The sequence below is a fragment of the Perca flavescens genome, chromosome 7, assembly GCF_004354835.1.
Source record: "Perca flavescens isolate YP-PL-M2 chromosome 7, PFLA_1.0, whole genome shotgun sequence".
Classification (NCBI taxonomy): domain Eukaryota; kingdom Metazoa; phylum Chordata; class Actinopteri; order Perciformes; family Percidae; genus Perca; species Perca flavescens.
The window spans coordinates 24578829-24606779 of NC_041337.1; the positions used below are offsets into that span (position 1 = coordinate 24578829).

At 38.9% G+C, this 27951-nt stretch overlaps 2 protein-coding genes across 3 annotated transcripts in view; one reads left to right on the top strand and one right to left on the bottom strand.

Moving 5' to 3' along the window:
* Positions 1-556: 556 nt before the first annotated feature.
* dcp1a (decapping mRNA 1A) lies at positions 557-11208 on the bottom strand. 2 transcript variants are annotated; one of them, XR_003692984.1, is made up of 10 exons: positions 11022-11208; positions 10608-10648; positions 9720-9847; positions 6581-6647; positions 6259-6397; positions 5789-5884; positions 4395-5009; positions 3987-4208; positions 2921-3101; positions 557-1592 (listed from the first exon to the last, which is right to left on the bottom strand). XR_003692984.1 is itself a non-coding variant. In XM_028582994.1 (9 exons), the coding sequence occupies exons 1-9, from the start codon at positions 11151-11153 to the stop codon at positions 3021-3023; spliced, it is 1521 nt and encodes a 506-aa protein (XP_028438795.1). In that variant the 5' UTR covers positions 11154-11208; the 3' UTR covers positions 1874-3020. The 2 variants fall into 2 exon arrangements, 1 of the variants encoding a protein (XP_028438795.1); XM_028582994.1 differs by lacking the exon at positions 557-1592 and having other exon boundaries at positions 1874-3101.
* Positions 11209-13192: 1984 nt separating this feature from the next.
* Positions 13193-27951, top strand: part of cacna1db (calcium channel, voltage-dependent, L type, alpha 1D subunit, b) — an 83257-nt gene continuing 68498 nt past the window's right edge. Inside the window, exons 1-3 of the mRNA XM_028582613.1 lie at positions 13193-13220; positions 15301-15766; positions 16711-16816. Coding sequence (XP_028438414.1) covers positions 13193-13220; positions 15301-15766; positions 16711-16816 — 600 coding nt within the window. The remainder of the gene's footprint in view (positions 13221-15300; positions 15767-16710; positions 16817-27951) is intronic.

Sequence of the window (27951 nt, forward strand, 5' to 3'; positions counted from 1 at the left end):
ACCAGAGGACCAGGGAGGGAATTTTAAAAAGGAAAATAAGAACCTTCTCCATGTCAATCTAGTTACTCAATATCTGAGAAGTAGAGATATTTGTTTTGTCACTTAATCTGAGAGAGACTCACAGATTAAGTTCTGATGAAATGAACCCTTGCATGGGCTGATACCAACTGATAACAATTTAATGTGGACAGAGTTCCATTAACCCTAGACTGTTGAGCACAACAGATAAAAAGTGAGCACCTAGTGACATCTGGTGGTCAAAAAGAGAAACGGCATCAGAGGAAACTGTCGAAATGGAGGGAAAATGTGATTTTCTCTTATTGATGCTCTATTAAAAGACTGGCAGAAAACTTCTTTAGAAAACGTTAATTTTGAGTCACAAGATTGTCTGGTTTAAAACATACAAAAATTAATAAATCATCTTCTAGTTTAAAATCGTTAAAGCTTTTTTTCTGAGCTAACAGCGGCTGCTTGCAGCAGCAAATTAAAACAAACAACTGTATTATCAATTCTTTAATATCACAAAATAGTCAAAATAAACCAAATTATGTACAGTGGCAACAATCTTGGAAAATGTATATAATTTGCAAAGACTTTCTCAATATCATATATCTGGCCAATAAGATAACTTATACCAAAGCGTAAAATAACCTTAAAATCTTAAATATGTGACCGGGATTAAAAAAAACTCTACATTTCAATTATTCTTCCTGTGTGTGTTTATTCAACCAACACATGCCAAAAGTATTGGCTAGATTACATCCGCAAATGAAAATTATAACGGGGCAAAGAAGTGTACAAATCATTTGATTTGCTCCCATGTCATTACCAGTTGGTACTGAAAGCATGTGTATCGGAGTTCAACTTAAATATGCTGGACACTGAAGAAAACAAGACTGGCACATACACACTGCGAGTAATGAAATACATTCAAATAGCAGGACCAAATGCAAGTTGTGGTATCACAATCAAGACCGGTATTTATGCAGAAAATTCAAATCACTCCTTCAGTTATTTACAAATGTTGATTAAATTACTTTCTGCATGTTCCATGACAGAAAAGAAAATATTTGAAAAGAGCCGTAATCTCTGCAATTCATGTTTGCAATACCTAACATTTAAAAAAAAAAAAAAAAAAAAAAAAGTACTAAGGTTTCCATGTGGAATGACTTGGTATATTGATTGCTTAGATAACTATAGTATAGACATGTGACCAGTAATGTGTGAAAAAGTAGCCTGATGATCATCCATGAGCAGACAACTGATGTCAAACATTGTTCGTTGTTCTCATGCTTTTACATTATTTTTAGACGTTTGTAATGGTCTTGTATGTGCTGAACATTTTGTGGTAAATGAAACATTAGTAATCTGTGTGGGGGGTTTAAAAAAAATTCCCACACGCCACATAAACCTTTCTTTCTAAATCTTTGAAAGCTTATTTTCTGATGTACATTAGAATAGTTTTTTGTTCACGAACTGCATTAAAAGCCACAGCGTTACACAGCGTTGCACATGATGAGGAGGCAGATGTGCTTCTTCCTGTTCCCACTGCAGTCTGCAGGGTGTACGGTTTGTGCTGCAGTAGCCTTTTACTGCAAAAAACGACAAGTTAACCAGAATTAATTTAGCCTTTGAGCCTTTGTGACTTTAAGACCTAACTGTGGGCTGGAAAAAATAAATTTAGAAACAGGAATGGAGGTAGTATATATATATATACACACACATATATTTCAACATTAGGTGGATTACTGGTATAAACTGGTTTGAAACATACTGAAGCTATCAAAAGCACATCAGTCCCCTATGTTTTAAGCAATTTAATATTAAAGGTGTAAATGTAAACAATAATCCTAAATTAATAGCAATGTGTGTATTTTTTTTTCACATGATATAAAATTATACATCATTGCAGAACCAGAACCCAGAGGTTCAGATAAATTTAGCTCTACTGTACCATCCTAAAGTATCCCACAATGTCTATTGCATGTTCCCCTCCAAGGACAACAAGTACTGAGCTCAGCTGGTGGAGGTGAGATGAACGGCACAGACGAGGGGAAAGACAAAAAGAGAGAAAGAGTAAGGACAGGGAGAAATGTCGAGAAAAAAAAAGGGAACAAAGAAGTTGGCTTGTGCGTTCGTCTCGGTGTCTTCATGAAAACGTCACAGGCTGCAACATAACATAAAAAAAAAAAAAAAAAACAGCCGGGAGGAACGGATTCTTAGGGTGAAGTGCTTCTCCAAAAAAGTAATGGAACTCTATCTTTTTTTGACAAGGGCTGGAAAAAAAAAACTCATCAAAAACAAATGGCACAAAAACTGTGATGGCTGTTCATACAGGTCTCAGCATTACTTCAAGGTAAAAGGTTCAAAAAGTGAAAAAAAAGGAAAATGAGCAGTCCTTTTTGAACGCCACACAGTGGGACAGACCCCCAAAACAGTTCTGAGGTCCCCAGCACATAGGTCTCTCTCTTAATAAGCAGTGTTAAGTTTGTAATCACTGTTCCCATACATTTGCACTGCGAGAAGTCCAAAGACGTGAGATGAGTAAGAGAAACAGCGTCTGCGATTCCCAAAATTATCTTTCCAAGGCCAAAAGTGAATGACAGCGGCCCCGTCCTCAAACCAGCAACAGCTAAATCTTCCAGTATGTGGCCAACTGTTTTATTATATTTATAATGTAAAAATGAGAAACCAAGGCCACACTGGGAAGTTTTATCCCATCCTTTTCTCCCACAGTAGCTCTGGTTTGACTAAGCAGACATAAAGTTCAAGGTAACACGAGTAGCCAGGAAAGCATCAGTGTTCAGGTAAGTTCAAGTTCGGAGTCAGGAACAAAGGGTTAAATGGCACGCTGCATGCTAGAATAACCCTTAGAACAGACTAGTTCTGAAGCATTGTGGTGTACAGTGTGTAAAAAAACCTGTTATCTGCAATGCTTTTAACTCCCATTAACTTCTGAATTCTTCGAAGGTTACAAAGGGGCGGTAGCACTGAGTGTCAGTGGTGATGGTTGAAGAAGACTATAGCTTCATGTTGCTGAAGTCCTTGGACAGACTCTGCAGGTAAGCATCATGAATGGCACTGAGGAACTCTGGGTCATTCTAGACAGGGAGAAGTAAACAAGAGCAGAATGAACAAACTATGTACAACTGTTAATACGTCCAAATTATTTTGAAGGTGGGACTTTTAAATTAAGAGATTCACAGTGAAAGACTCCAAACGTAACAGCAGCATCTCTACTCAGAATCAGGGTCTCCGTTAGGATTCACACAACACCGTCAAATGTTTTCTTTGGAACCGTTTCTTCAGCAGAAAGGTGTTCCAATAAAAACTGTATATAGTGAGGTCTGTAGATTACCCTGATTAACATGGATATGGTTTCTGGAAAGACAAGTTGCTATTGCATTATTTAAAATGTCATTTTTAAATTATCTGAGCACCATAAATTACATTACATTCACCTTCGCCATATTAGGGCAGAGGCAGAAAGACAGAACTCTCTAAAACTTGACTTGCCTGCTTTCGACCAAAAAGTTCCAGGAATTATGGAACCAGAGAAACTAACAAAAAAGGAACTAAAAGTCCCTTTTCCCTTTTATTCTTGTTTGAGTTTCCACAGCGTCCATGCATTCAGTTGCTGAACTATCACTTAGTACTAGCTCTGGAGCACCGACTGTTTGGCCACCAGGAGCTACCGTACAGGAACCAAATTTAATCCATGGTTCCTCTAATGGCAGCTTTAGTTTCTGTGTTCCTCAAAGGATTCTTGGTCCCATGAGGAAGGTCTATGCTCTAAATTTAGAGCAAAATTCCATGTTTACTAGCTCTTTTTGAAATTTGGGTGGCTGGCCCTCTAACTTTACACTAGAGTATTTTCATTTTCAAATTGTAATGGTAAGTTAATGGACAACAGCTTTAGCTTCCATGTTTTTCCTCTTCAACGTGCCAACAGTAATGCTTTTATGTAATTTACGCCCTTTGTGTACCTTAATGAGGTGTATCAGAGTATCCTGCAGCTGTGTTATGCTGCAGGCTGCTTGTGGAGGCTCTAAAGCTCCTACAGAGGAGGAGGAGAGCTCGGAGGGGGCAGGAGGGACCACTGATGCTGCTGCTGTCGTTTTACTGATGGACTGCTGGAAGACGCTGGGGGAGAGGAGCACAGAATTTGCCGGCCTTGGAACAGCAAGACCTGGACTAATGGGGACAGCCTGAGAATAGAAAAGGAAAGATGGGGAGAGACAAAGGAGAAGAAATGATACAAAAACAAACAACATGCTGGGTTACAATCTAATTTGTTGCGGTATAAAAGTATACGTGACAAACAAAACACTGTTGAGGGTAATATCAATAAACAGATCCACAAAAACAGCTGCTTATAAAGTCGTTGAACTTACAGACATTGGTTTGATCAGGTTTGGAGGCTGAGAGAAAACATCCATCTCCTTGCCGTGCTGAAGAATAGGTTTCCCCGTTGGCTCTTGGAAGCTGTGGGGTGGGAACAGCATGCTTGGCAGGAAGTTTGGTGCGAGGATGGGTTTGTGGATGTCTGAATTCACAGATGGCACTGCTGCTTTGAGGGTGTTGAGTATCTCTTGTCCCAAATAGGCCGTAGGAGCTGCTGATGGTGCTGCAGGACCAGGGAGAGCACGAGGCTCTGAGCCAGCTGGAAGCACCATGAGAGGGGAGACTGAGCACTGAGGTTGGGGGTCTGACCTGGGGACCACTGACTGAAAAACAGGGCTGGGGTGTAGCGCGTACGGAGCCGGGAGCAGGCCGTGTACTTGGTGCCGCTGACTTGAACCAGGATCCTGGGATGTGACATGGGGAGGAAAGAGTGGGTGTTGGCGGGCTGGAGAGGGATAAGACTGGTCCCGGAGGTAAGCTGTGGAGGAGTCACTGGAAGCAGTGGTGGTGTTCTGTGTGGGCATGGTGGGTAGAGAGGGGTCCTTAGGGAGGGACGATCCAAAGAGCTCCTCAACTGTGATCTGCTTCACCATTGTATGAGAGCTCTGGTGGGTAAAAAGAACAAATCTGTGAGCTGTGGAACTTACGCATACAAAGCAGTACTAAAACAACGACAAATCCTCAAAGAAATATGAGGATGCAAAATTGGACTGAGAGAACTCAAGATGGGCATTGGTCACCATTTTTTGACAATCAATATATTAAGCAATGAACTAATTAAAAAAATGTATCATATGGGGAGGGAAACATGTGGTTTAGGGGTAAAATGCAGACAATGAATTGTCTAATAACAGCTCAAAAATGAAAAGACCTGTTAATGGAAAACAGAACCAACTATCAGGAGCCAACCAAAAGTAAGCAAGATCAGTATCATGTATAAAAATGAACATAAATTGTGTGTCCATAGCCTCAATCCCTAAAATCTCCGCTTTACTAAAATCTGAACTGATCTGAAATCTGGCTAAAGAGCCAGTCCTCAGCTCCTTCTTGACTGAATTTCTAGGTATCAAGAAAACGCATTTTGCATACCATTTTCTGCTCTCATAAAATAGTCTTTGTCAAACTAAATTGTCAGCCCTTTGCCTGATATAAAACCCAGAGATTGGGTGAGTGCATCTGTCTGTTTGCAACATAACCTACATAATCAGCAGCTTTCTGTTGCCAAATGCTCAACCGTATATGGAGTGACAGTGACTCCTGAGATAAAAACATGCACCATCTCTTTGTCCTCCTCCACAGTCTCCATATGTAGGAGTTAAATAAAAGTGTATAAATAACGAATACATATCAGACCTTTGCATACATGTTTGTGTAACGTAGGTACCTTTTCTGGTTGTGGTGTGCTGTGGGCATGATCTGTGGCATTGATGGCTGATTTCACATTAGGCTCTGCGGACACATCTGTGTCACCTGTTAGAGCCTGCATCACACACGCAAAAATGAAATGGTATTTTTAATTGTTCAGGGCCAGAGGATAAATATATGGACTAAAAGCCAGGGTCAAGCAACTGGACAACGCATACATTTTAACTTCAACCCTGGATGCTTAAACAGATGCCCCCAGACCTGAAATAATCCCAGATTTAGTACCCCTGTAATCTCAGATATGCGCATGTGTGATTCATGAGTCTGTATCTGTTGAGTCAGACCGGTGAAGTATTTCAGTCAGTGTTTAAAAAGGTATGGATGCAATAAAAAAAAAACTACAAATGCTAAATTTGTATTCAGGCCATGGGAAGTCTGTGATCCAAGGTCACGTTTTTGTATGTATAATCTGTGTGTTTTCCTCCTCACTCTCTGGTATTCCTCCTTGGCTTTGCTGAGCAGTTCTAGGATGTCAATGGGCCGTGGTTCTGCGACACCATTGGTCTTTCCAGGCTCTCCACTCTCTGGCGACTTTCTTTGGGCATGTTCTGCTTCTTGTTTCATAATCCTGGGGGGAGAGTTAAAGTGTGACATTTAGTCTGAACACCTAACTGTTATTTGCTTTGTCAAATGCGGATTTAAATACTCCTTGTGATGAAGATAGAATTGCTTCCAAAGCTAACACCTAATGGGTGAAAAAACTGTCCTATCTGATCCAAACACAAATAGGGTTACAGGTCTGGCTACTTACTTGGCCATCAGCTGAGCGATGCGTTGACAGTCCCTCTTGTCATAGAACCAAATACTGTAGATACCCACTGCGAGAAAAACAAATACTGTATATTACACTGCGTGTAGCGGAGGCAGCATTACATTAGACAAAACTCTTCACACATAGAAAAACCTTATAACCAACCAAAATAATTATACGTTTTAAATTATGTTTAGGATTCAGTTTTGTACAACAATAAACAATACAAAAAAATCGGATCATATCACAATACAATTAGACCAAAAGTCAATATATGATAATATATAGTTATTGCCCAGACCTACTGTAAATGGCTGGAACTAAGCATTTATCACTATTATGAATCTCAATACAGCATATCAACTGGGCAGCGTGCCCAGCTGCTGCATAAAGTCGTTTTAAAAACAATAATTCTACCAAGTGCAAGAAGCACCATACAAAAAACATGCATCACTTCAACTATAATGTCTGTACTCATTTGAACCAGTCTGTAGTTTACATGCCCACCAACATTCCACTATTATTCCGAATATGACAGTGTTTCCCCACACGTAGACTAATGTGTGGCGGTGCGCAGCACTATCAACACCGGCCGCAGCACATTGCGTTTCGTTATTCTTTTATGAACACTATTTAAAACACATCACTTGCCACACACACACACACTATCTTGTAAACACCTTTACACAATCACACATTCAAAAGTCCTATAAAAATATTTTACATATTGAATACAACATTGTCAGTGTGTTAATGTTAGAGTTCCGACCCGACTCTTAGCAAACAAGCTATTGTGCCCGCTTTAGAAAGTTAACTAGTTGCAAGTTTGTGGTAACATGCAGTTGGGTTGTCGAGGTCAAAACACTATATGTAGCAGCTGTGAATCAAATAAACATATTATAAATAATGTTATGTCATTTTTTACTCTAACACTGAATATTTTCTACTTCAATCCAGAGGAGTATTGGAAAGTATTTTCCGTGACTGAAAAAGGCACGTGTTGAGGATAAGGACCAGCCTGAACCGGGGGTATCAGTCTGAAACAGGTATCAAGTTCGACCAGTGTAATTACTTAAGTTATTAATTTGTTTACAATATTTTCAGGCTTCAACCAGTGAAAGACCGGGTCAGGGAGAGAAAGAGATAGAGGCATTGAAGTAGGAGAGGAGGACAGCATCCAACAGCGTGTTGTTACGAAAATAAGCCCGCTCACCCCACCCCCCCCCCACCCCAAAAACTGAATATTATGTGCATGTAAACGTAGCCAGTGTGTCTGCACCAGGAGAAAATGAAAGATGAAGTCACCATCACCCAAAGGGAAGGGACTACTTGTTATTAAAATGTACAAATACAAACAAACTGTATGCCTGCAGTTTTTGCTGAAACAATAATTACTTATTTTACACTGTTTGGGTGTAATGTGTGTCTGTGTGTGTGGGTATATGTGACGAAATACTGACGTTTTCAAAGTCCCTCAAGAGGCTGAGGTAACTTAGCAACCGGAGTGTTTGCCTCCCTGTAGCATCTAGTGCTACCAAGGGGAATATTGAGAGGTGTAAACAGGTGTGCGTTTCCAAGTACACTGATCTCTCTAAAACAGCATTCTAAGTTTGAGTACACTTGTGAACCTTAGGCAGTGAGTTCACCTGGACACAAACATTAATTATCAAAATCTCCCTGAAGAACCCATCCTCCCAGTGTTAGACTCTTCCATCAAGCTCTTATCTTGCTCCTGATCAGTCTTCAGCTTTTCTTCTTTGCACTTGCTAGTTCATAACAGGAGGAGGAGTCTTAGAATCATCTTGAAGATATATTTCTCTCTCTCTCTGAGCAACCACACCTTTACAGGAGCACAATCGCAAAAACAGACACTACATGCCGACCAGTTGATATCTGAGAACTACCAAAAGCCAGTAAGTTGCATTACTGAGGAGCACTAATGGACTGAAAAACAATCTGAGCGACAGAACTACACAAGCAGTAAAAAACAGCCAAGGGAATAAAAACCAGCGGAGGACACCATCAGTGAAGATTTAGTCCGAGCAGTCTTCCAGAGGTGACGGACAGCTGGCAGAGGTTGGAAGTGCCTTCAACAAAACCTGAGGAATTTTGTCAACCAGTGTTTTACGTAACAACTCTACGCAGTTCTATTGGTCTGCAAGTCAACCCACTCGGAGGAGTTAAAATGCTAACAATAGCACTTGAACTCAAGTGAAGCTACACTGAGAAGTGGCTCTGGCCTGAATACACTCTCAAGAAATTACATCATGTCTTCCATACCAGGCCGGCTGATGGGCAAACCAAGTCCAAAAGGGGAGCAATCTACTTTGACGTTGACCCTGGCCATGTTATTTTTTCTCATAAGCAAACAAATGGGGAAACAGTCTAATTCCTTATTCATTGCCTTGATGAAACTCCTGCTCAGACTTCTTATTGATTACCTCGGTGGCAACGCTGTCAGTTACTTTCTTAAGATGTGAGGTATTTCATCACCCCCTTCTTTTCCCCTTACTTCCCGCAGAACCCTTTTCCATAAAGCACAACTTTGAAAATTAAATAAATTTCAAGAAGTAGTCAGATTCATAATCAAACCAATAGGTCTTTTTGGCTGTTGACCCAATGCAGAATTAAAACAAGTGTGGCCAAACCGAGCTGAAACTGTTGCCGCTTGGTAGTCCTGCATAAGGGCCATGAGTGGAATAACCTCGTCACAAGAAGTTTTCTTGCTAAATGTGACTCCCAGACGCCAAAATGACTTCAAGCAAAAAGGAAAAGAGATGTTCCAGAGAACGTTGGGGAGTTGTTTGTTCAGCATTTTCAGAGGTAACATTATTTTCTGTTCCATCTTGTGTGTGTGTGTGATACTGAATGTCATCAACACCTACACAGCCTTCTACTTACAAAGAATGCAGTGTGTACATTTATTTGACAGCATCTTCTGTGACACAGCAGTGTTTCATAGCAGTTGAGCAGACACCTAACAGACACAGATTCTGTAGCTAAAAAACACTACACGATAATCCCATTGACAGTGGAGGATTTTTGAAAACACATTACAATTCCAGTCCACCCTGACAGAAATATGTCCATACTCTGTATGATAACTACCGTTTTAGAGCCTATTCTACTAAATACTCACAGTTGCCGTTCCTATAGAGCAGGAAGGGATCCTGCAGCTGGAACTCCAGGTCTTTGTTGATCGGCTCCACTAGGTTCTCTGTGCTCAGTCGGTTCATGATGGTGAAACCATGGTGAGGCGAGGCAGACCTTGGATGAACAAAGATTGTAAACACTAAGATAATACTCTGGCAGTACAAAACATAACCTTCACTCACTTTACAACACCTTGTGCACTCTATTTGTATATTTAGTAAAAGCTTTGAAATCTTACTTTTTCATGACCAAAAACTAGCAAACCTTTTTGACTTGCATCACTTTGAAATATAATAATCTAAATGAATATATGGAAAAGTAAAGTAATCTTTTAGAAATAAATATATCACTTTTAAAATTGTATTTACATTTTCTGGTAACTGATGAAACAAAAGTGTTTGGTTGTGGGAGATGACGTGATGAAACAGTGATGATATACAATATATCCATTATTGATTAATCATCTATTTGGTTCTATAATTAACTGATGCATTACTTTGTCTAATAAATAAATAAAAAACAATGACATATGGCCATCAAGTTACAGTTTCTTTCCAGTGTATAGTTTGCTTTCGATCTCAAAACTATAGACACATACAATCCCATGGAGTCTAATACATCACCACTGTGTGCACAGGGCTGCAATAAAAAGCAAACAATAATTAATAAGATACGTCTCTAAACCATACCCTGTATAAAATAGCTCTAAACGAACCACAGTAAATTGTTGTTTACAAAGACTGCGGCCTACACACGTGCGTCTTGAGCAGAATACGTCAAATAGCTGCGCAAAAAAACGGAACTCTAGACAAGTAAACAACCTTCATGGTCGTCGTGTTAAATTGTTAACATTAAAAACAAATGAAATGCTTACCTTGCATAAACAAACAGGGTGCCCTCGATTTCGGTCTTCTCCTGAAATGATAAATTACGTTATGTGTCAAAAAGAACAACCCGCTAACGTTAATCGAAAACGTGCTAAATAATAGCAACGACCGCAGACTAGTCACTAGCTAATTTATGTTAGCTCAGGTAAAATAACGTTACTTTTTAAACAGGAAAGTAATGGAAACACTGACAGAAAGACACTGGTATCAAACCGGTATGTCAATGAACATATATGAATAAGGTACAGTTTGACAAATACTAACAATTAACACATTTCTTAGTGTTTTCTACTGTTTTTATCAAGGAGCTAGCATTAGCATGCTAAGTGAATAACGTTACTTAGCTAGCATACTTTTGATGGCTATTCACGAGACTGTTTCGGGTCTTTTGACAAACTTACCCATTCGTTCGCTTTTGAGTTGAAGTTGTAGAGAGCCACCTGGCCGGTAACATCGAGCAGCCTGTTAATGTATGGGTCTTGTCTCTGTAGAGCTGCTAAACTCATCATTTGTCCAGCATTTACGGTCTCCATCTTGTATGTGATTGTTGCTCCCGCACGGACTGATTTCTGGAGACACACGCATAACTTCCGCTGTCCCCGGAAATGACAGCTCTCAAACCATTTCTGAGAGATTTATTTATTCCGCAGAGATTATTTTATTTTATTATATAAGATCTGAAACATAATATAGGCCTAGATAGATCATTCTCAATTTTTTAGAGTGCCGTTTAAAAACGAAATATTTGTAGGAAATGATGGGCAAGCCTTATGATTTTAGCCTAAGCCAATGTGCTTTCTAAAATTAAACAGGTTATAGCCTATTACAAATAAACAAATTAAATGGAATTAAAATAATGATGCTCTTTGTTTTAAGTGCAAAGTTAACAATAATGGACAATAATTTGGCCAAATAAATTGCTAACTGCTTAGTATGTGGAAATCAAATTAAATTAGGCTAAATTAAATTAAATCAAACCAATTAAAACTGTCTTTACAATTCAGAAATACATCGTATTAGTCAAGGGGACAATCAGCTGTGGGAGATAGCCTAGTTGTGATGAATTTTAGAGACATTTGACTTTCATAATAATAAAGTGAACCAAAGACTGAGATCATATGTTTCTAAGAATTAAAGGCCACGTCGAAGTGAATTCCCCAAATCAAAATAATCAAAAACTCGTGACAAAAATATAAAACCAAGTGTGTCCATGGGCTTCCCCCCAATGCTGTTGCAATTATTTGAATATTTTACTTTAAAACCATCATCATCAAGATATAAACTTCGAAAGATAAACATACAATTCTCTGCTCGGTTATTTGGTCCAGTTGAGCTGCAGCTGCCTGCCTCATCTGCCTCTGTTGAGGGAACATTGGAGCAGAGATTATAATCGGAGGATTACGCGCTACCGTGAAACAGTTATCCTGCAGGCACAGGTAATCCAATCACTGTAACCTTCCAGCACAGCTCCGACAACCCATTTCCTCTCGAATCGCCGCGGAGTGAGGGCAGAAAACGGCGCTATGAGGCCCCATAGAAGAGCCAGGTGACAGAATGCCGTTTATTATAAGGGGAAGACCCCTGAGGGGTAAGTCCAAGGACCTGGAAGAAACTCTGTAGGGTTTAAAGGATAGGATCAGGACATGGTGTTTATCGGGCTAACCAGAAATTACCCTGACAGGGTATAAATCAGAGTAACATAGCCTACAGAGCCTACTGTGTAACTACTTTTTTCACTGATCTGAATGTTTTTTTGTTTTGTTTTTTTGCATCATAATGAAACTGTGATATGGCTGCATGTAAAGCATTGAACGAAAACATGGGCAGAAATATGGATTAGGCAGATTCAATAGGCCTAGGCGGCTACATGTTGTTAAATGCTGTTTTTAGTCGTTGATCCCTATACATAAAAACAAACAAACAGACATAAGCTTCATTTTCAGAGACCAAACTTGGCGTGGCCTTAATTTGTGAGTGTCTCTCTGTGTCTGGCACTGTGTCACATGCTTAATGTAGCCTATACACATTGTTAATATCATTTATGCAACTGGATCTAATTATTTACTGGTTTGTTGTCATCTCCCCAGTTTTTATAAAGATGGATTTATTGTCTCCATTCACATCATCCAATTTATTCGTGACTATTTTGTTTTTAAACATTTGGCAATCCTGCCAGACTCCATTATTGAGTTGAGATGTTTAATAAAATACGCGCTTTTGACGTATAGGCTAGTGGGCAGCAACAGGTGCATATCCAGTTTGGATGTGATTCCAGTAGCTACTGTCTGTGATTGCTCTAACTTGTTTCTGTCCATCTCCAGACTGCGAGAATAATTGACAGCGGTGGATTGACTGCTGCTGTCAGCGCGTCCCCTCGGATCTGCCGTGAATCTGCAGGCGGGCACCCGGATGTGGCGAAAATGTTTGGCGCTCCTCTCAAAGGGTTTGCGCTGAAAACATTTTATAATTCAGGTTAACGGATCGGTTCAGGCTCGCGCGTCGACACCTTTGGATGTTTTTCTTCCAACGATGAGTTGGATTTAAAACGAACATTTTCAATGTGGATTCGAGGATGCAAAAAGCAGATGAACAGTCTGAAGGTAAAAACCGTGCGTGGAGCGCAGGAGGAGAGTTAGAGCGCTGCGAGAGAGGAGAGTGGGCGAGAGCGCTCGTTTGGTTTATTCTATTCATATCCGTTAATTCTGTGTAATTATATGATCGGAGTTGTGTCTGCGTCCAGAATTTCCCCCCAACTTATTGTAGTCAACAGATTGAAAATTGACATTATAAGCGCTTGTTCTAGCTGCGTGATTGTAATGACAGCAGGCGTTAAATCCATTGGGAAACGAGTTGCAGCTATAGTTCTCCGAAAAATGGTTGACTATGTTTGGTCTAATATTTGTCAAGTGGTCGTTTTTGAACCATGTAACTTGGGGAGGATGCTTTAGATTGCTGCGCCCTAGACGTGGTGCAAACAAACACATAGTGACATAGGTCAAAGTAAAGTCGAGCACAACAGCAGAGAGTCAACAGTTGTTGTCCAGCACCATGACAGATGTGCGACGTCCAGAAGAATTGCTGAGATTATTCCTGTTACATGCCAGAAATGTCAGAGAAGCTGAAAGATTTCCCTTGCTATTTTACACCTGTTATGTCGTGGAATGAGTAGCCTAAGGGCGGCTGCCCTGCATAGAACTTATTCTCCTAATTCAATTTGTGTTGAAATAGCCTATGTTTTCAGTAAAACAGTCAGAAATAGATAAATCACTTGAATTCAGGCAACAGATTAACATAATTTTTTAAATCTCTGCTTTGGTGGCCATTTGTTCACCCTTTGTTCACGAGGGATTCATTCTCTGTCTTTCTCCTCTTTAAGAGTTATAGTGCATACATTTCTGATGAATGATCAGTGTTTTTTTATTGGATCAGCTCAGCTTGAGAGCTGTTTGAGTCAGATGACACAAAACGTTGGTTAGCTGTGATAGTAGTCTGATGATTCTGCTGTAGAGCTGCAGTGAACCAAAGTGACTGTGTCAAGGGCACTGTCCTTTTCACTGTGGTTTGCATTGATTGTAATGACTGTCTGTCATTAATGTAGGCTGTCCTGCTCTCTCTCTCTTCCACACTCTTTCAAACCATTCTTCTTCTTCTTCTTCTTCTTCTTCTTCTTCTTCTTCTTCTTCTTCTTCTTCTTCTTCTTCTTCTTCTTCTTCTCACTTTTTTGTCTATTTCTACATATTTTCCTTAAAATTCAAATTCAGCTTTCATCTTCTGTTTACTTAGTAGACAGTTACATACATTTTCAGCACATATTAAAGTTAAGGCAGTATTTTAATGGGAAATTACACTACTCCTATGAATGAATGAAGTTCTTTCACTCTCACAAACATGGAAAACTTGTCATCTTTAAAAATTGAAATACAATATAAATCATTCCTTAACTCACCGCAAGTTACTTATTATTACATCCCTTTAGGCCTATTCTAAAACAATTTCAACAGTATATGACATTAATTATTTTCATTGTTGATTCATCTGTTGATTATTTTCTTGATTAATTGATTAGTTGTTTGGTCAATTAAATGTCCGAAAATGGTGACATGTTTTTCCAAAGCCCAGGATGACGTCCTAAAATGTCTTGTTTTGGCCACAACTCAAAGATATTCAGTTTACTGTCATAGAGGACTAAAGAAACTAGAAAATATTCACATGGAAGAAGTTGGAATCAGAGAATTTCTACCTTTTCCCATAAAAAATGACTCAGAATCGATCATCAAAATAGTTGGCGATTAATTTAATAGTTGACAAATAATCTGATAAATCGTTGCAGCTCCAGTTAAATGACACCTATAATTTTGAGTTGTTAATGCTGCTATGTGTAGAATTTGGGGCCTCCTAGTGGTGGCATTAAAACGACACAGTGGCAGACAGCAACGTACATAGCAATGGCTAGGGAGGAATGGACTGAGAGCAATATATAGACTGCATTTTCAGTAGGGTTGTTTAATTCTACAAATAAAAATGTAGGTAATCATTAACAGCTGGTTTCCTGAAATGCAGACACAACATCAGCAGTTGCCAGGAGGACATGATGTTGGCACATGTTTTTGTTTAAACTCACACATTTACAGTCTCAAAATGTTATTACCATTTTGTCTGTTTCCCACCCTCTCCCTCCAGGGGCACAGCATGCCAGCAAAAGGACCACTCACTCCACTGACGCCTCGGCTCTCTGGTCAGAAAGCCACACCCATCTGCACCAGCTCCATCCACCTGAGCCCCTGCAGGCCCCGCCCAGCACTGGCAAGCCCGTCGGCTCCTCTTGCGGCCTCCTCGGGTCCAACAGTGGCATTCAGGACCCCGATGGCAGTGGTTCCGGTGTTCGCCCTGTCCTCGCTTGGCATGCCGCCATTAGCGCTGCTCGCCAGGCGCAGGGCGATGTTGCAAAGCCCGAGATAAGTTCACGGCCCTCAGTGTGCACCACTGGACCAGCTCCTGTGGGCTCACTGGCACAGAGAAAGAGGCAGCAGTACGCTAAAAGTAAAAAGCAGGGAGGATCTACCAACAGCAGGCCACCCAGAGCTCTGTTCTGCCTCACCCTAAACAACCCAATCCGCCGAGCCTGCATCAGCCTGGTGGAGTGGAAGTATCCTTTAGCCCTAAGACAGAGGCTCTGGTTAAATGGATGGATGGCAGATGCTTGGGTGTCTGCATGGATTATGCTTGTTTGTTTGGATAGATTGCTTCATAGCTTAGTGAATGATGGTTGGGAGGTTAATGAATGAATGTATCCTTAAATGAACTTAATCTGCCGGGGTACCTTGGACCATAACTAATATTGTTACAATGAAAATGGCCTGTAGGCTACAAGTGCTGAACTTTAAATACATAAAAGATAGCTTTGTGCGAAAGATCAGTTGGGTTGATCGATGAATTATTTAATGAGATAGGCATACTGGTTAATGAATGAATGGGTAAATTAGTAAATTAATAAATAATGGAACAAAGATGCTGGAGGGTGAGGGTGTGGCCTTGACCAACTGCCACTTTGCTTGTTTGCAAACCATGATGTCTCTCTCTTTCTCATGGGTGGGACAAATTCTCTGGACGGGCAAAGCAGAGAAAGGGGAGGTAACCTTGCTCCTTATGACCTCATAAGGAGGAGATTCCAGATCGGCCCATCTGAGCTTTCATTTTCTCAAAGGCAGAGCAGGATACCCAGGGCTCGGTTTACACCTATCGCCATTTCTAGCCACTGGGGGACCAAAGGCAGGATGGAGGAACTCATATTAATGTTAAAAAAAACTCATAAAGTGAAATTTTCATGCCATGGTTCCTTTAACACTGTAGTTTTTTTCTCTACCACCGTGAGAAAGACAAGGAAAACAAGAAGACTTTCAGAAAAAATGCAAGGATTCACCAAAAAAGACAAAATATAAAATATAAATAAGCACATCTGTAATTAACTTAATCACTTTAAATGTATGATGCCCTGCTAGGTCCAAGGATTTACTAACTTCCAAAACTATATATATTTTTGAATGTCTTTTTTTTGAGATAACTATGTTCCTTAACAGTTTCTTTTTCCAGACCATTTGATATCTTTATACTGCTGTCTATTTTTGCCAACTGTGTGGCCTTAGCCATTTACATCCCCTTCCCCGGAGACGACTCCAACTCTACCAACCAAGAACTGGTGAGTGGCACTTGAAAATACAGAACCAAGGCTTGGTGATATAATGGATGAACTGGGGTTTGCTGAAGTAAATTGTACATCCCTTATTACACACTACTGCCATGTTTATATCCCTGTTGTTGTAAAATGCACATTTTTTCACATCTGTAAGAGTAAAATACATACACGTAAAACAAAAGTGGAAATAGGGAGATCAGCAAAAATGTAATTAAAAAAGTGCCTTTTTAGTTTACTTTAGAAGCAGTGAGAACATTCAGAACAAGCTTGGTGTTGCCCGTCATTGATGCCACAGCACTTGAATTTGTTTGAATACAAGCGATGCCTTCACATTTTTCTTACTTAACCCTAGAGGTATCAAACCATACAGATAGTTTAGTTTATTCACACATGCACTGTGCTGCTAGCTGCTCGTGCCTCTATTTGTCATCAGCCAATGACACACAAAGGCTATAGACACAACACCTTTGAATGAGTGTGACTGGCTTGACGTGTCCGTTGCGTCAGAGGGCTTTCCCAGCAATATTTGGATAGATGTGTCGAGTTTCACTGTTTTGTTGACACACACAATTAATGGTGCACACACACACACACACAGACACACACACACACACACACACACACACACACACACACACACACACACACACACACACGCACAGCGGGTCATCCCTCTGTGTTTCACAGCAGCTCCCCATGGTGCAAGAGCAGCACTGAGGTGAAAAGACAGAGAGGCAGTGAGAGTTTTGTTTTGGTGCCTCCATAATTACGGTGTATTCTTACAGCATTAAACCATTAACAAAATAATAGTAATAATTACCAGTGAATACAATATATATATATATATATATATATATATATATATATATATATATATATATATATATATATATATATATAATCAAACATAGATTTGATTACGTGTTACACCCAAATTATATTCTTTTTTAAATCTACAGCAAAGCAAGCAGTTTAATATTTCTTTACTAAGACTATTGCTGTGAAATACAAGAGTACGAAATTGTGTTCTAAGTATGTATTTGTGCTACTGTGCCCTGACAACAGTTGGTAGATTAACCTTGTATGTCCAACACATGAAATTCACGTTTTACTCAGAGGCTTTTTTCACAGCGGACATTTTGACTTGTCATATTAGAAAAAGCACAGGTGTTAGTAATGCCATTAACCATGGCTCTGTTCTATTGAAGTGTCTTAGTAAGTCATGTCAGTGTGACAGTGAGTCAGCATGCATAATACCCGGATCCTGAAACTGAAGCAGCTAAATGGAATTTAGCCATCATCAAGTCTTGTATTATTTGCACCTGTGCTTTTACTACCACGACCTGTCAAAAGGCCAGTTTGGTAGGACAGGTGTTTTCACTTATCTTTGCTTGATTAGACCTCTTTTCTGGTCCATACTGATTGTGCTTGATTGACATCTCCCCCCAATGTCCTGTTAGGGTGGTTGCATCTGTTTGGATGGGATGCGTATCGTTCATAGAAATTCATGAAATCTGAGCTCACTTAATTCCCAGCATTACTCTGCCACATTTCAACTAGTAATGGGCGATAGAAACAATATGCAATATAAACGCTCCAAAATTGGCCTACGATAGAGATTTTAATTATATTGCCCTATCGCGATAATGCATGTTGATGACGCAATCTACCCGCGAAATTTAGAGCCACGAGCTGCAACCGGCTGCAACGCAAAAAAAATCATTTTCTTTGCCTATACTGAAAGTATTTCAGTACAGTGTCTGTTCCTTAACGAAAAAGACACCAGTTTTTCCTGTTCTCTGCATCTGCAAATGCATCTGGCATTTAAGAACCAAGGACTTAAACTAATTAAGTGTAGTGCCTTTTGGTTTGCACTAAAGAAAAGAACCCCAATACTTTAAGCTTTTTCTTTGTTAAAGTCAACTAGTGTACTTGAATTTTATTTATCTGCAACATTATGTTGTATAATTACAGTTAATACAATAAATGTTCTCAAAACTACATACTACGTTTCTTTCTTTTAAAAAATACATTTAGAAGTTTGGCTTTCCTTAGGGTCTATGTAACCTGTTCTTAAATGGTCCTATTATAATTTATATATCGTGATATATACCGTTATCGCAAAAGGCTGCAATGTATATCGCAATATGGATTTTAGGCCATATCGCCCATCCCTAATTTCAACTGGAGCCCAGAATAACGGTACACCTGTGAGGGTGTGTCTTCAAAATCAGGAACATTTTGCTCATGACTAACTACCCATCTTATGCTGCATCATATAATATTGGCAGAATGGGAAAACCTCCCATTGTTTATTATTATTCCAAGATGGTTTAGCCCTAAAGTTACACCGTATAAACACAATAAATTCCCTATTTTGTTATTGTGTTACATATTTGTAGAGCTTCAGTGAAACCAGATATAAACAAATGGTGTTTAGCTTCTTTCTAAATTTGCTGTAGATACTAAATTAGAGTTGCAGTTGGATTTTACTTCAATGTAATTGCAGTGATGGTGACTTTTTGCCAGTAGTTTGTTTACACTTATGTAGTTCTTTTCATCAAGAGGATCAGAAATTAACATCTCCAACTCAGAATAAAAACTCAGAGGTTTTTGCCCCTTTGCTACTCGCAATTACGGTCTGAACAATATGACATGAATGCCGCATTACACACAATTCAGGTTTTTGAGAAAAACATTTGTAATCAGCATGTAGTTTATTAGCTAGGTCAACAGTTTATTATTGGATTCTCTTATTGTTGTTGTGTTGGTGTGATGGTCAACAAAATGTGGGACTTTGTCATGGGAGGGCCGCTGCCGTTTCCAACCGACAGTCAACATTGGTTTCTTTTAAAGGGGTGATAGAATGATTATATAGGGTATTTCACACTGTTCCTTATGGTCTCCTAATGGGGTATGTAACATTGGTTGGGCTGAAAATGGTTGTACGGTGGCCCTGAGAGGCCACAGCATGCATCCCTGTGTTTTGGCCCTATTTGTAACAAGAGCTTTTCTTCCAAATATGGTATGCTCATGAATATTTAGATGAGCTGCGCGCTGATTGGTTGAGCGAATCCCCAATACACACACATTAGAGACGTGCGCTGATTGGTTGAGCAAATCCCCAAACACACACATTAGAGAAGCGACAGAATATCAAATTCACTTCTGAGACTTTTTTATGCGAGAAATCAACTATATAAAGCTCAAATATGGACCGTTTTACGAAAATGTATGGCTAACTGCAAATTTGGTAAGACGTGTTGGACTTTAGGAGCTCCACACAGTCTGACGAGAAAGCGGCAGCCGGCTGGGCTCCATACCCAGGGCAAAGTCACCCTTTGTGGATTATGGCACTACGGGGCTCTGCGGCCGGCATAACTAATATATTTACAGTTTGAATTTTGTCACGGCACTTATATTACAGCTACCCCAAGGTCTTACAATATATTTGCAGAGGAAAGAGGATGTCAATGGGATTTTGAGGTTCTATGTATGTCCTAGTTACCCACTAAAATGTCATTATTCAACTATGACAAGGTATAATCGGTTTTGCATTCTATCACCCCTTTAACCATGACCACCATTTTTTCAATTGTAAAAAAAGTAGTACCTTTAACCCCAAAATTGGGCTTTAATGTCCTTATGTTGTGTGATGTTTCTATTTGTAATCAGAGCAAAAGTAGACAGAATAAATAAAGTCTAAAAAAAAAAAAAAATCTTTTCACTGCAGATGTTTTGTCAAAAGAGCAGTTTAATTTCTTTGGTAGTAGTTTAATCCAGTAAGAGTAGCAATGTCCTCAGAAAACTTGTCATGCAGTGCAAACATTTGCATTTTTCTTTGAGGCTGCAAGTGACCGTTTTAGCTGCATAGGGGATTGTGTGTGTGTGTGTGTGTGTGTGTGTGTTATAGTAAGAGACGGAAACCAAAATGTGGCATTTTCCCTCAACAGATGGGGATTATTCACACTGTCCAAATCATCACTCACGGCACAATGTACAGTATGTGTGTGTCTGTGTGTGAATGTGCAGCTTTGTTTGGTCACCGTGAATATTTTATGTATTGTTTTACTAACTATGGTAATAATTATATATACTTTGGATAGAGACTGACCTTGTTTCATTGTGGTCGTTGTTGATATACTGTGGTTTTACATAGAATTGCTTATTTACAGGGTAGGTGCTTGTAGGAAATATTTCATTTGATTTTATGCATATCAGAATTTGATTGATTGTGTGCATTCAATAAATGCAATATTTGGCATTTGCAATGGCAGCCACTGTGCGAAATAGTTAATCCCAGGCATGAGACTTTAGGTGGAAATAAATCTTGCTTTTTAACTTAGGCTACTTCTGCAAAATGCTTTGAAAATGCTATGCAACATTGTGCTCAAATTCTGCTCAAATTTGAAAAGCTTATGAAGTGGTCCTTTGGTCCAATAGCAATTCATTGAAAAATGTAAAGTAAATGCTCCACTCAAACCAGTATTCCAAAAGTATTAAAGTGTCCCTAGCAACTTCTCAAACCACTCCTGCAGCATAATCCATTTCTATTTCTTATGTTCCAAATATAGCTAAATGCACCACTTCAATTGGTTGCTATGTAAGCAAACATATTTTAACAATATACACTTACAGACCATTAACAACATATTCTATAGAGGCCAAACGTGTGTTTCCTTTTAATTCATTCAAGTTCTGGGGAACATGGGTTGTCTCTCTCACCCAAGTAGTATTTCCACAACTACAGCTTCATCCTTTTTTAGAGAGCGTGTAGGAGTTTGATCGGCTCCTTCATAGCAAAGGATGGGAAAAAGGAAGAGAAATAGACAGCTCGGGGACAGCTACAGCAGCTAGAATAGGTCATCACATAAACTTGCTATGAAAATGAGTAGAAAGGGGTTTTATTATTTTTAATATATTTTTAATAGTTTTCTGGCGTCAACTCGTATGGCATTATATCCATATGCACTTTAATAATTCTGGTGTTAGCTGCTTAGCTAATTCAGTTTTATGCTACAGCTTTCAAAATGCCATACAATGGGGCTTTTGTATGTTTTAGCCTATTAAACACGAACAACTCGAAAACACAACTGGAACAATGGCATATAAATAAAAAAATGTTCACTGTGTTTGATGACCTTAATGTGTTTATGCTTGATTTTCAAGCTGAACTTGGCGACTGTATGAATAGTACCAAAATAATCAAAAAATGTGTGGGATGGAAAAAGGTCTGCAGTAATCTAAAGTGTATTTGACTTCTAGTTGGTCAAACTAAAAGTGCCATTTCTGCTCCTTTGTTTTAAATAAGATTTTGTATTCCATTCATACAAGGGGAACATATAATTTATGGCTGTTGGTAAACTCGTGTTTTCAGTGAAAAAATGTCACTGCTCGTTGTGAGTTTGTGGATCTGTGCTACCGTTTATTTGAGTATGTTTTATTTTATATAAGAGATTGTGTGCGAGTGTGGGGACTGAGTGTGCAGGAGGAGAGAGAAAGTGTGTGTGTGTGTGTGTGTGTATACGAGTTGTGTTTGTGAGTGTCGAGGTTGAGGGATTAAGCTGGGCAGTGGATTAGTCGTCAGTAAATGAGTGGAGGTTGCAGAGAGAGAGGGGCGAAAGAGAGAGATGGATGGATGGGAGGATTGGTGGATGGGTAGAGAGATGTAGGGCTGGAGCTTATAAGTGGGAGGGTCCATCTATCCATCCATCCATCCATCCATCCATCCATCCATCCATCCATCCATCCACCCATCTCCCAATTTTATGTCTTTATATGTTTATTTAATTACATTTATTTGTCAGGGACCATGTTTAAAAACATTACTCTTGAACAAAAAGCAGAGATACTCTGTATCAGAGTTAGCTATGAGTTACTTTTCATCAGGTGTAAAACTGAAGTCCTTCATGTTGCACATTATTTGTATTTGAATGCCCAAATCAGAATTTGTCAACATAATAAAAACATGATAATGCTTGCAAAAGGAGTAACATTTTTTTCTTCAGATTTTCACAAAAATAATGAGTATAACAGATTTCCATCTTGTTCTAGCCACCACAGTTTGCAGTAAGCAGGTAAAACAGCTCAGAATAGGATTCCAGTTAAAAGTTAAAAGTGGAGAAATAAGTTAGGGAGAAACCACAACAGAGCCTCTCATTATGCTACAAAAATAATTAGATAAATAAAAACAAATAAAAAAAAACAGCCAAAAAACAGTGAAACAAAATATTTGTGCAAATGGCATTGATGCAATCCGACCAGTTTAACCTGGAGTTATGCAAGAGGACATCAACAAAAGAAAGAAATATGTGTAAAACTCGATTAGCTTTTTTTGTTGAGACTCCTCACTCAGTTTAGACTCTCAAGCACCGATCGTAACTGAAATGAGTTCTAACAAACAGGAGTGCAAGTTCATCAAAATAATGTGATATTTTTTGTTATTCTGCATGTGTTTCTGACATAGCTGTCAGCTCACGTTGATGTTGCTCATGAATTACATGCTAGGATAGATATCGGAAGCCATTCAAAATGTAACATGCAAGAAGCGATTTGAAATTGATCATGAAGGCCTCGGTTTTCTTACATGTGACCTTTTGTTTTGTGTGTTGCTCCCACTCTCGATTATCATACTCTCTCTTCATCTCTTCATTACTCTCAGATTACTAATCTGTCTTTCTATCTACTTAACTGACTCAGTCTCGTCCTACGCTTTCCATTCTTGTTTTCCTCTCCGTCTTCTCTCCTCTATTTAACACACACCACCTCCTTTTCTCTCCACTCCCCCACCTCCTCTTCCTGTGCAGAGTGGAGAATGATTAATTTCCCATTAAGCCGGTTAGTGATTTAGCAGACTTATGACGGCCCATTTGACCGCTAGCTGACTAACATACACTGCTGATCAGCTCACAGTCCCATAAGAGTCCTATATTAATCTGCTGTATGAGTGTAGTAAGAGGGTGTATGTATGTGTGTGTGTGTGTGTGTGTGTGTGTGTATGTGTGTGTGCTTGTGTGTGTGCGCGCTCTATCTGAGCACCTGCTGTATATAGAAACCTGGCATGAAGTGAAGGGAGCAGCTGTGATAGTCAGTGAGAAATGTATTGTAAGTGCGATATAATGCATTGAGGCTGTTTTAAATTGGTACATTAGTCTGTGGATAATTAGCAACAATAAAAGAAGTAGAATAAAAAGACTATGACTTGTAATTATAAGCAGATTTGTTTATATTCTATACATTAAAAATGTCTTCAGAGTATCATAAGATGAAGTCAGTTACCCTAACTGGTTGTGTATGCATTCTGTCCTCATTTATGGAATCCATTTTAACTGTATGTTGGTGAGCCTTCACATGAACAGCATGAGTCAGAGATCAAAGGGTAAGTAAGCTTTTGGCTAATGCAGGGTTGGATATCGGAGTTGAAAGCATGGTAACAAACCACATAATTGTCTGATTAAAACCATAGGCAGACTCTGCAGCAGGGGTGTATCACTGTGCCTGAGTCATGACATCAAGTCAAAGCACGCAACAAGAAACATCCAGATTCAGACTTCACCTAAATTTAATTTACTTTTACAAAAAACTTTATAGCTAATTCTTTTAAACCTGCCTGCAAAAATGAAATCTCCATGGTAATTCTTCCAGCCCAATTTCAGCTCCAGTTATGCAATTTTGAGAAAATTCCAGAGTCGTCCAGTTTGTCTCAATCAGTTATCAGATGAGATTATATATTAAACCTTGATGATTGTCAAGCAGCGCCCTTTTGTTTCTTATTAGTTTTAGGTTTTTGCCTTGAAGGGATTCATTTTGCAGGAGATTTGGCATTGTACTTTTGACCACTGTAATACTGCCCAAGAAACAAGCCCAAGAAAAGTACCAGTACCTTAAAACCATTCTTAAGTGCAGCACCTACTGTACACCTTTTAAATAATATGAATATGAATATAGTTTTCTGACATACAGCTTTTCTTAGTGTTACCATCATGGAAGTGAGGACAAGCCATCAAAACAAATACATTAGAGCACAGGACATGGTGTTGTCACATAATGATTCTTTTGTCTGCACATTCCTCCTTTGAGTTGGTTGTATAGCAGCAATCATAAGACCTGAATGTTGTAAGGTGGGCCAAACGGGTTGGGTGGGCAGGGTGATCCATGTATGACGTGTGTTCTTTTGTTTGCGTGATTCTGAGAACAGAATGTCAGGTTGCGTCATTTTTCTCTTAGTCAGGGATTAAAGGTTTATAGAGGAAGGGGAATAAGAGTCACACTAAGCAGCACACTGCTCTATCAAGCATGTGTGTGTGTGTGTGTGTGTGTGTGTGTGTGTGTGTGTGTGTGTGTATGGCCGTGTCTTTTTCATGCACGTGTTGTAAAGAAAGACAAGGAGAGATAAAGATGCAGATTTAGAAATCATAGGTTGTGTTTTGCAGTGAGGGTTGGGAAATAATGAAATATTACCGACTTTCAGTGAAATCAAATTGAGATTTTATCTCACATAAGACATTTTTACAAAATTCTGTTGCCAGTGGAAACATGGAACCACAACCGTTTGTTTATTTATGTGATTCTGCTTACGTTTGCCATATTGTGATGCATATATATAACATTTTGTTGTGATGCGGATTTCAGTCATATACAGTATGTATTGTATTGGGCTCACAGTATCAGCTGTCATTTTAAAGCATAAAAAATGAGAGCGAATGAGGGCGAGAGAAAGAGAGAGATCAATTGATTGTATTGGTGATCAGACTAGGGCAGCGTGTGACTGGTTTTTGACCTAGCAAGTTGTCAGCCTTTAGGGCAGTATTTTGATACAAACATACACGGATTCCCACACACATTCACTTCCAAATGTCTGTCATTTTGTAATAATTGTTGCCTTCAGTCTGTTTGCATGTCTCCATTTCTATGTGTATACAGCATGTGTGTGTGTGGGTGGGTGGGTGTAAGGAAGGATGTAGGTATCTTTATGTGCATGTGCAGTATGTGAGGTGAAGTCCTCTCATTAACAGCCGGGCATAGGAAAGCATGGATTGTGTGTGTGTGTGTGTGTGTGTGTGTGTGTGTGTGTGTGTGTGTGTGTGTGTGTGTGTGTGTCTGGTACTTGTTTGGAGATGAGATGGATTTTTTATTAAAAGATTGTTCTGGGTATCGTTGAAGACAGCCATGCCTTATCTGTAAGTCATATTCCTGTTATAAAGTTATAAAAATAAATTAACACTTTCCCAGCACGTTTTTTTATTCAGTGGTCAATGTTTTATTGTATTATTCAGTCAAGTATTACATTTCTGCCATTGCCATTGGACGCATATTCGGCCATGTTGGTCCATTGCTGTGTGGGTCAGTTGGCGTTAGGAGATAAAATCATACAGTGTGTATTGTTAAAAGATGCTAATCGCTTTCCTTCTGATCAAGTAGCTGCTTGTTGTTCTTGTTCATATTGTTATGAACATTGAAAGATTTTTACAACTAATCCCTAGGCTTTTATCCATATCGTTCTACCCAAAACAGGCCAAAGTCAGAGTGAGGGAACATAGTTTTTAATAAACGTTTTAATCAAGTACTCACATTGTTTTTCATCCAGATGTCCACTAAATGAGAGTATGATACATATGGGACTGCATATGCTAAGACTTAGCACTGTTTTGTTATTTTATTGATTATATTTCAATAAATCTATCTGTAGGAGACTTTTGAACATTTAGCCCACATTGGCAGAAACCTGCAGCATTAAGGGGATGGATGTATGGATGGAGAGATAAAGGGATGGAGAGTGAGTGTGTGTGTGTGTGTGTGTGTGTGTGTGTGTGTGTGTGTGTGTGTGTGTGTGTGTGTGTGTGTTCACTGTGCTACCACACCATGAGCAGGAAGGAAGGTTCATGCGTAAATCTTGTGTAAAAGTACTTGCTAATAAGCTTCTGTGTTGTTAACAAAGGAACTGTAGCATGTTCAATGTTGTTATCTATTATATATGTGTGTGTGTGTGTGTGTGTGTGTGTGTGTACACTTTATGTGTGTGTTAGTCCTGTAATGTTTAGTCAATTAACCAATAACTAATAACAAAACACCAATTGATGATTTGATAATCGAGGAATCTGGGAAGTCATTAATCAGGTAAAAATATCAAAATGTTCTTATTAAAGCTTCTGAAATGTGACTGATGTGCTGCTTTTCTCAATTTTAAATAAATGTTTATTGAATGTTATCGGATTGGATTAAGAAGGGTGTGTATGTGTGTGTATTAGCAACCATGTGTCCTGTTAAAGTGTCTGGGAGTAGCACACTAAACTGAAAAAGACATTTGATGGATTTTGATAATTTTTATTGAGCTGTTTGTAAAAGCAGTAGATGCAGCTCTAAATGAGGAGCTTCATTATTTCTTTTACTTTATTTTAATTTGACTGTTTAGACAAAATATGCAATCTCAATGCGTCAAATTGGGCTTTTTGTAACTTGTGATGGGTGTATGTTATTTGACTTTCATTAAAGAATGTTAATCAATCTATTAAAAAACTTTATATTAATTAGTAGGGGTGGGTTATATATGACATGGATGAGTTACTGCATTAGCCAAAAACTTTTCTGTCTTTTTTATCCATTAGTAGTGTAGAAAATGTATTATATCAAATATACATTATTAATGGTGAAATAATGGTGCAATAGTAGTCTTTCTGAAAATACAAATGTGCAATATCTGACTTTTTTATTTTTTATTATTGCATTCATTATATTTATTGTTTTCATTCTGTGTCTTTTGCCTTTATCAGGGTACTGTCATTTTATTTGTGTACCACTGAGGGTGATTTGCGGAAAAATTTCGTTGGACAGCTGCTGTCCAATGACGATAAAACGTATTCTATTCTATTCTAATGTGTCGTAAAATGATATATAGTGTGTTTTAGCCATATCGGACACCCCTATAGACTTTTTTTTTACAGCAGACATTTTGCTATTGATTATATTAATTATGCTTCAGTTCTCTATAGTGTCCCAGGGAAATATTCCAGTGAGCCATGCACAATACCAGGACCCTGACACTAGCCCTTCTACGTGGAATGCTGCCATCGTTACTGTTATTAAGTACACCTGTGTTTTTCCGCTATGACATCTCAAAATGTCTGCTGTGCAAAAGGTCT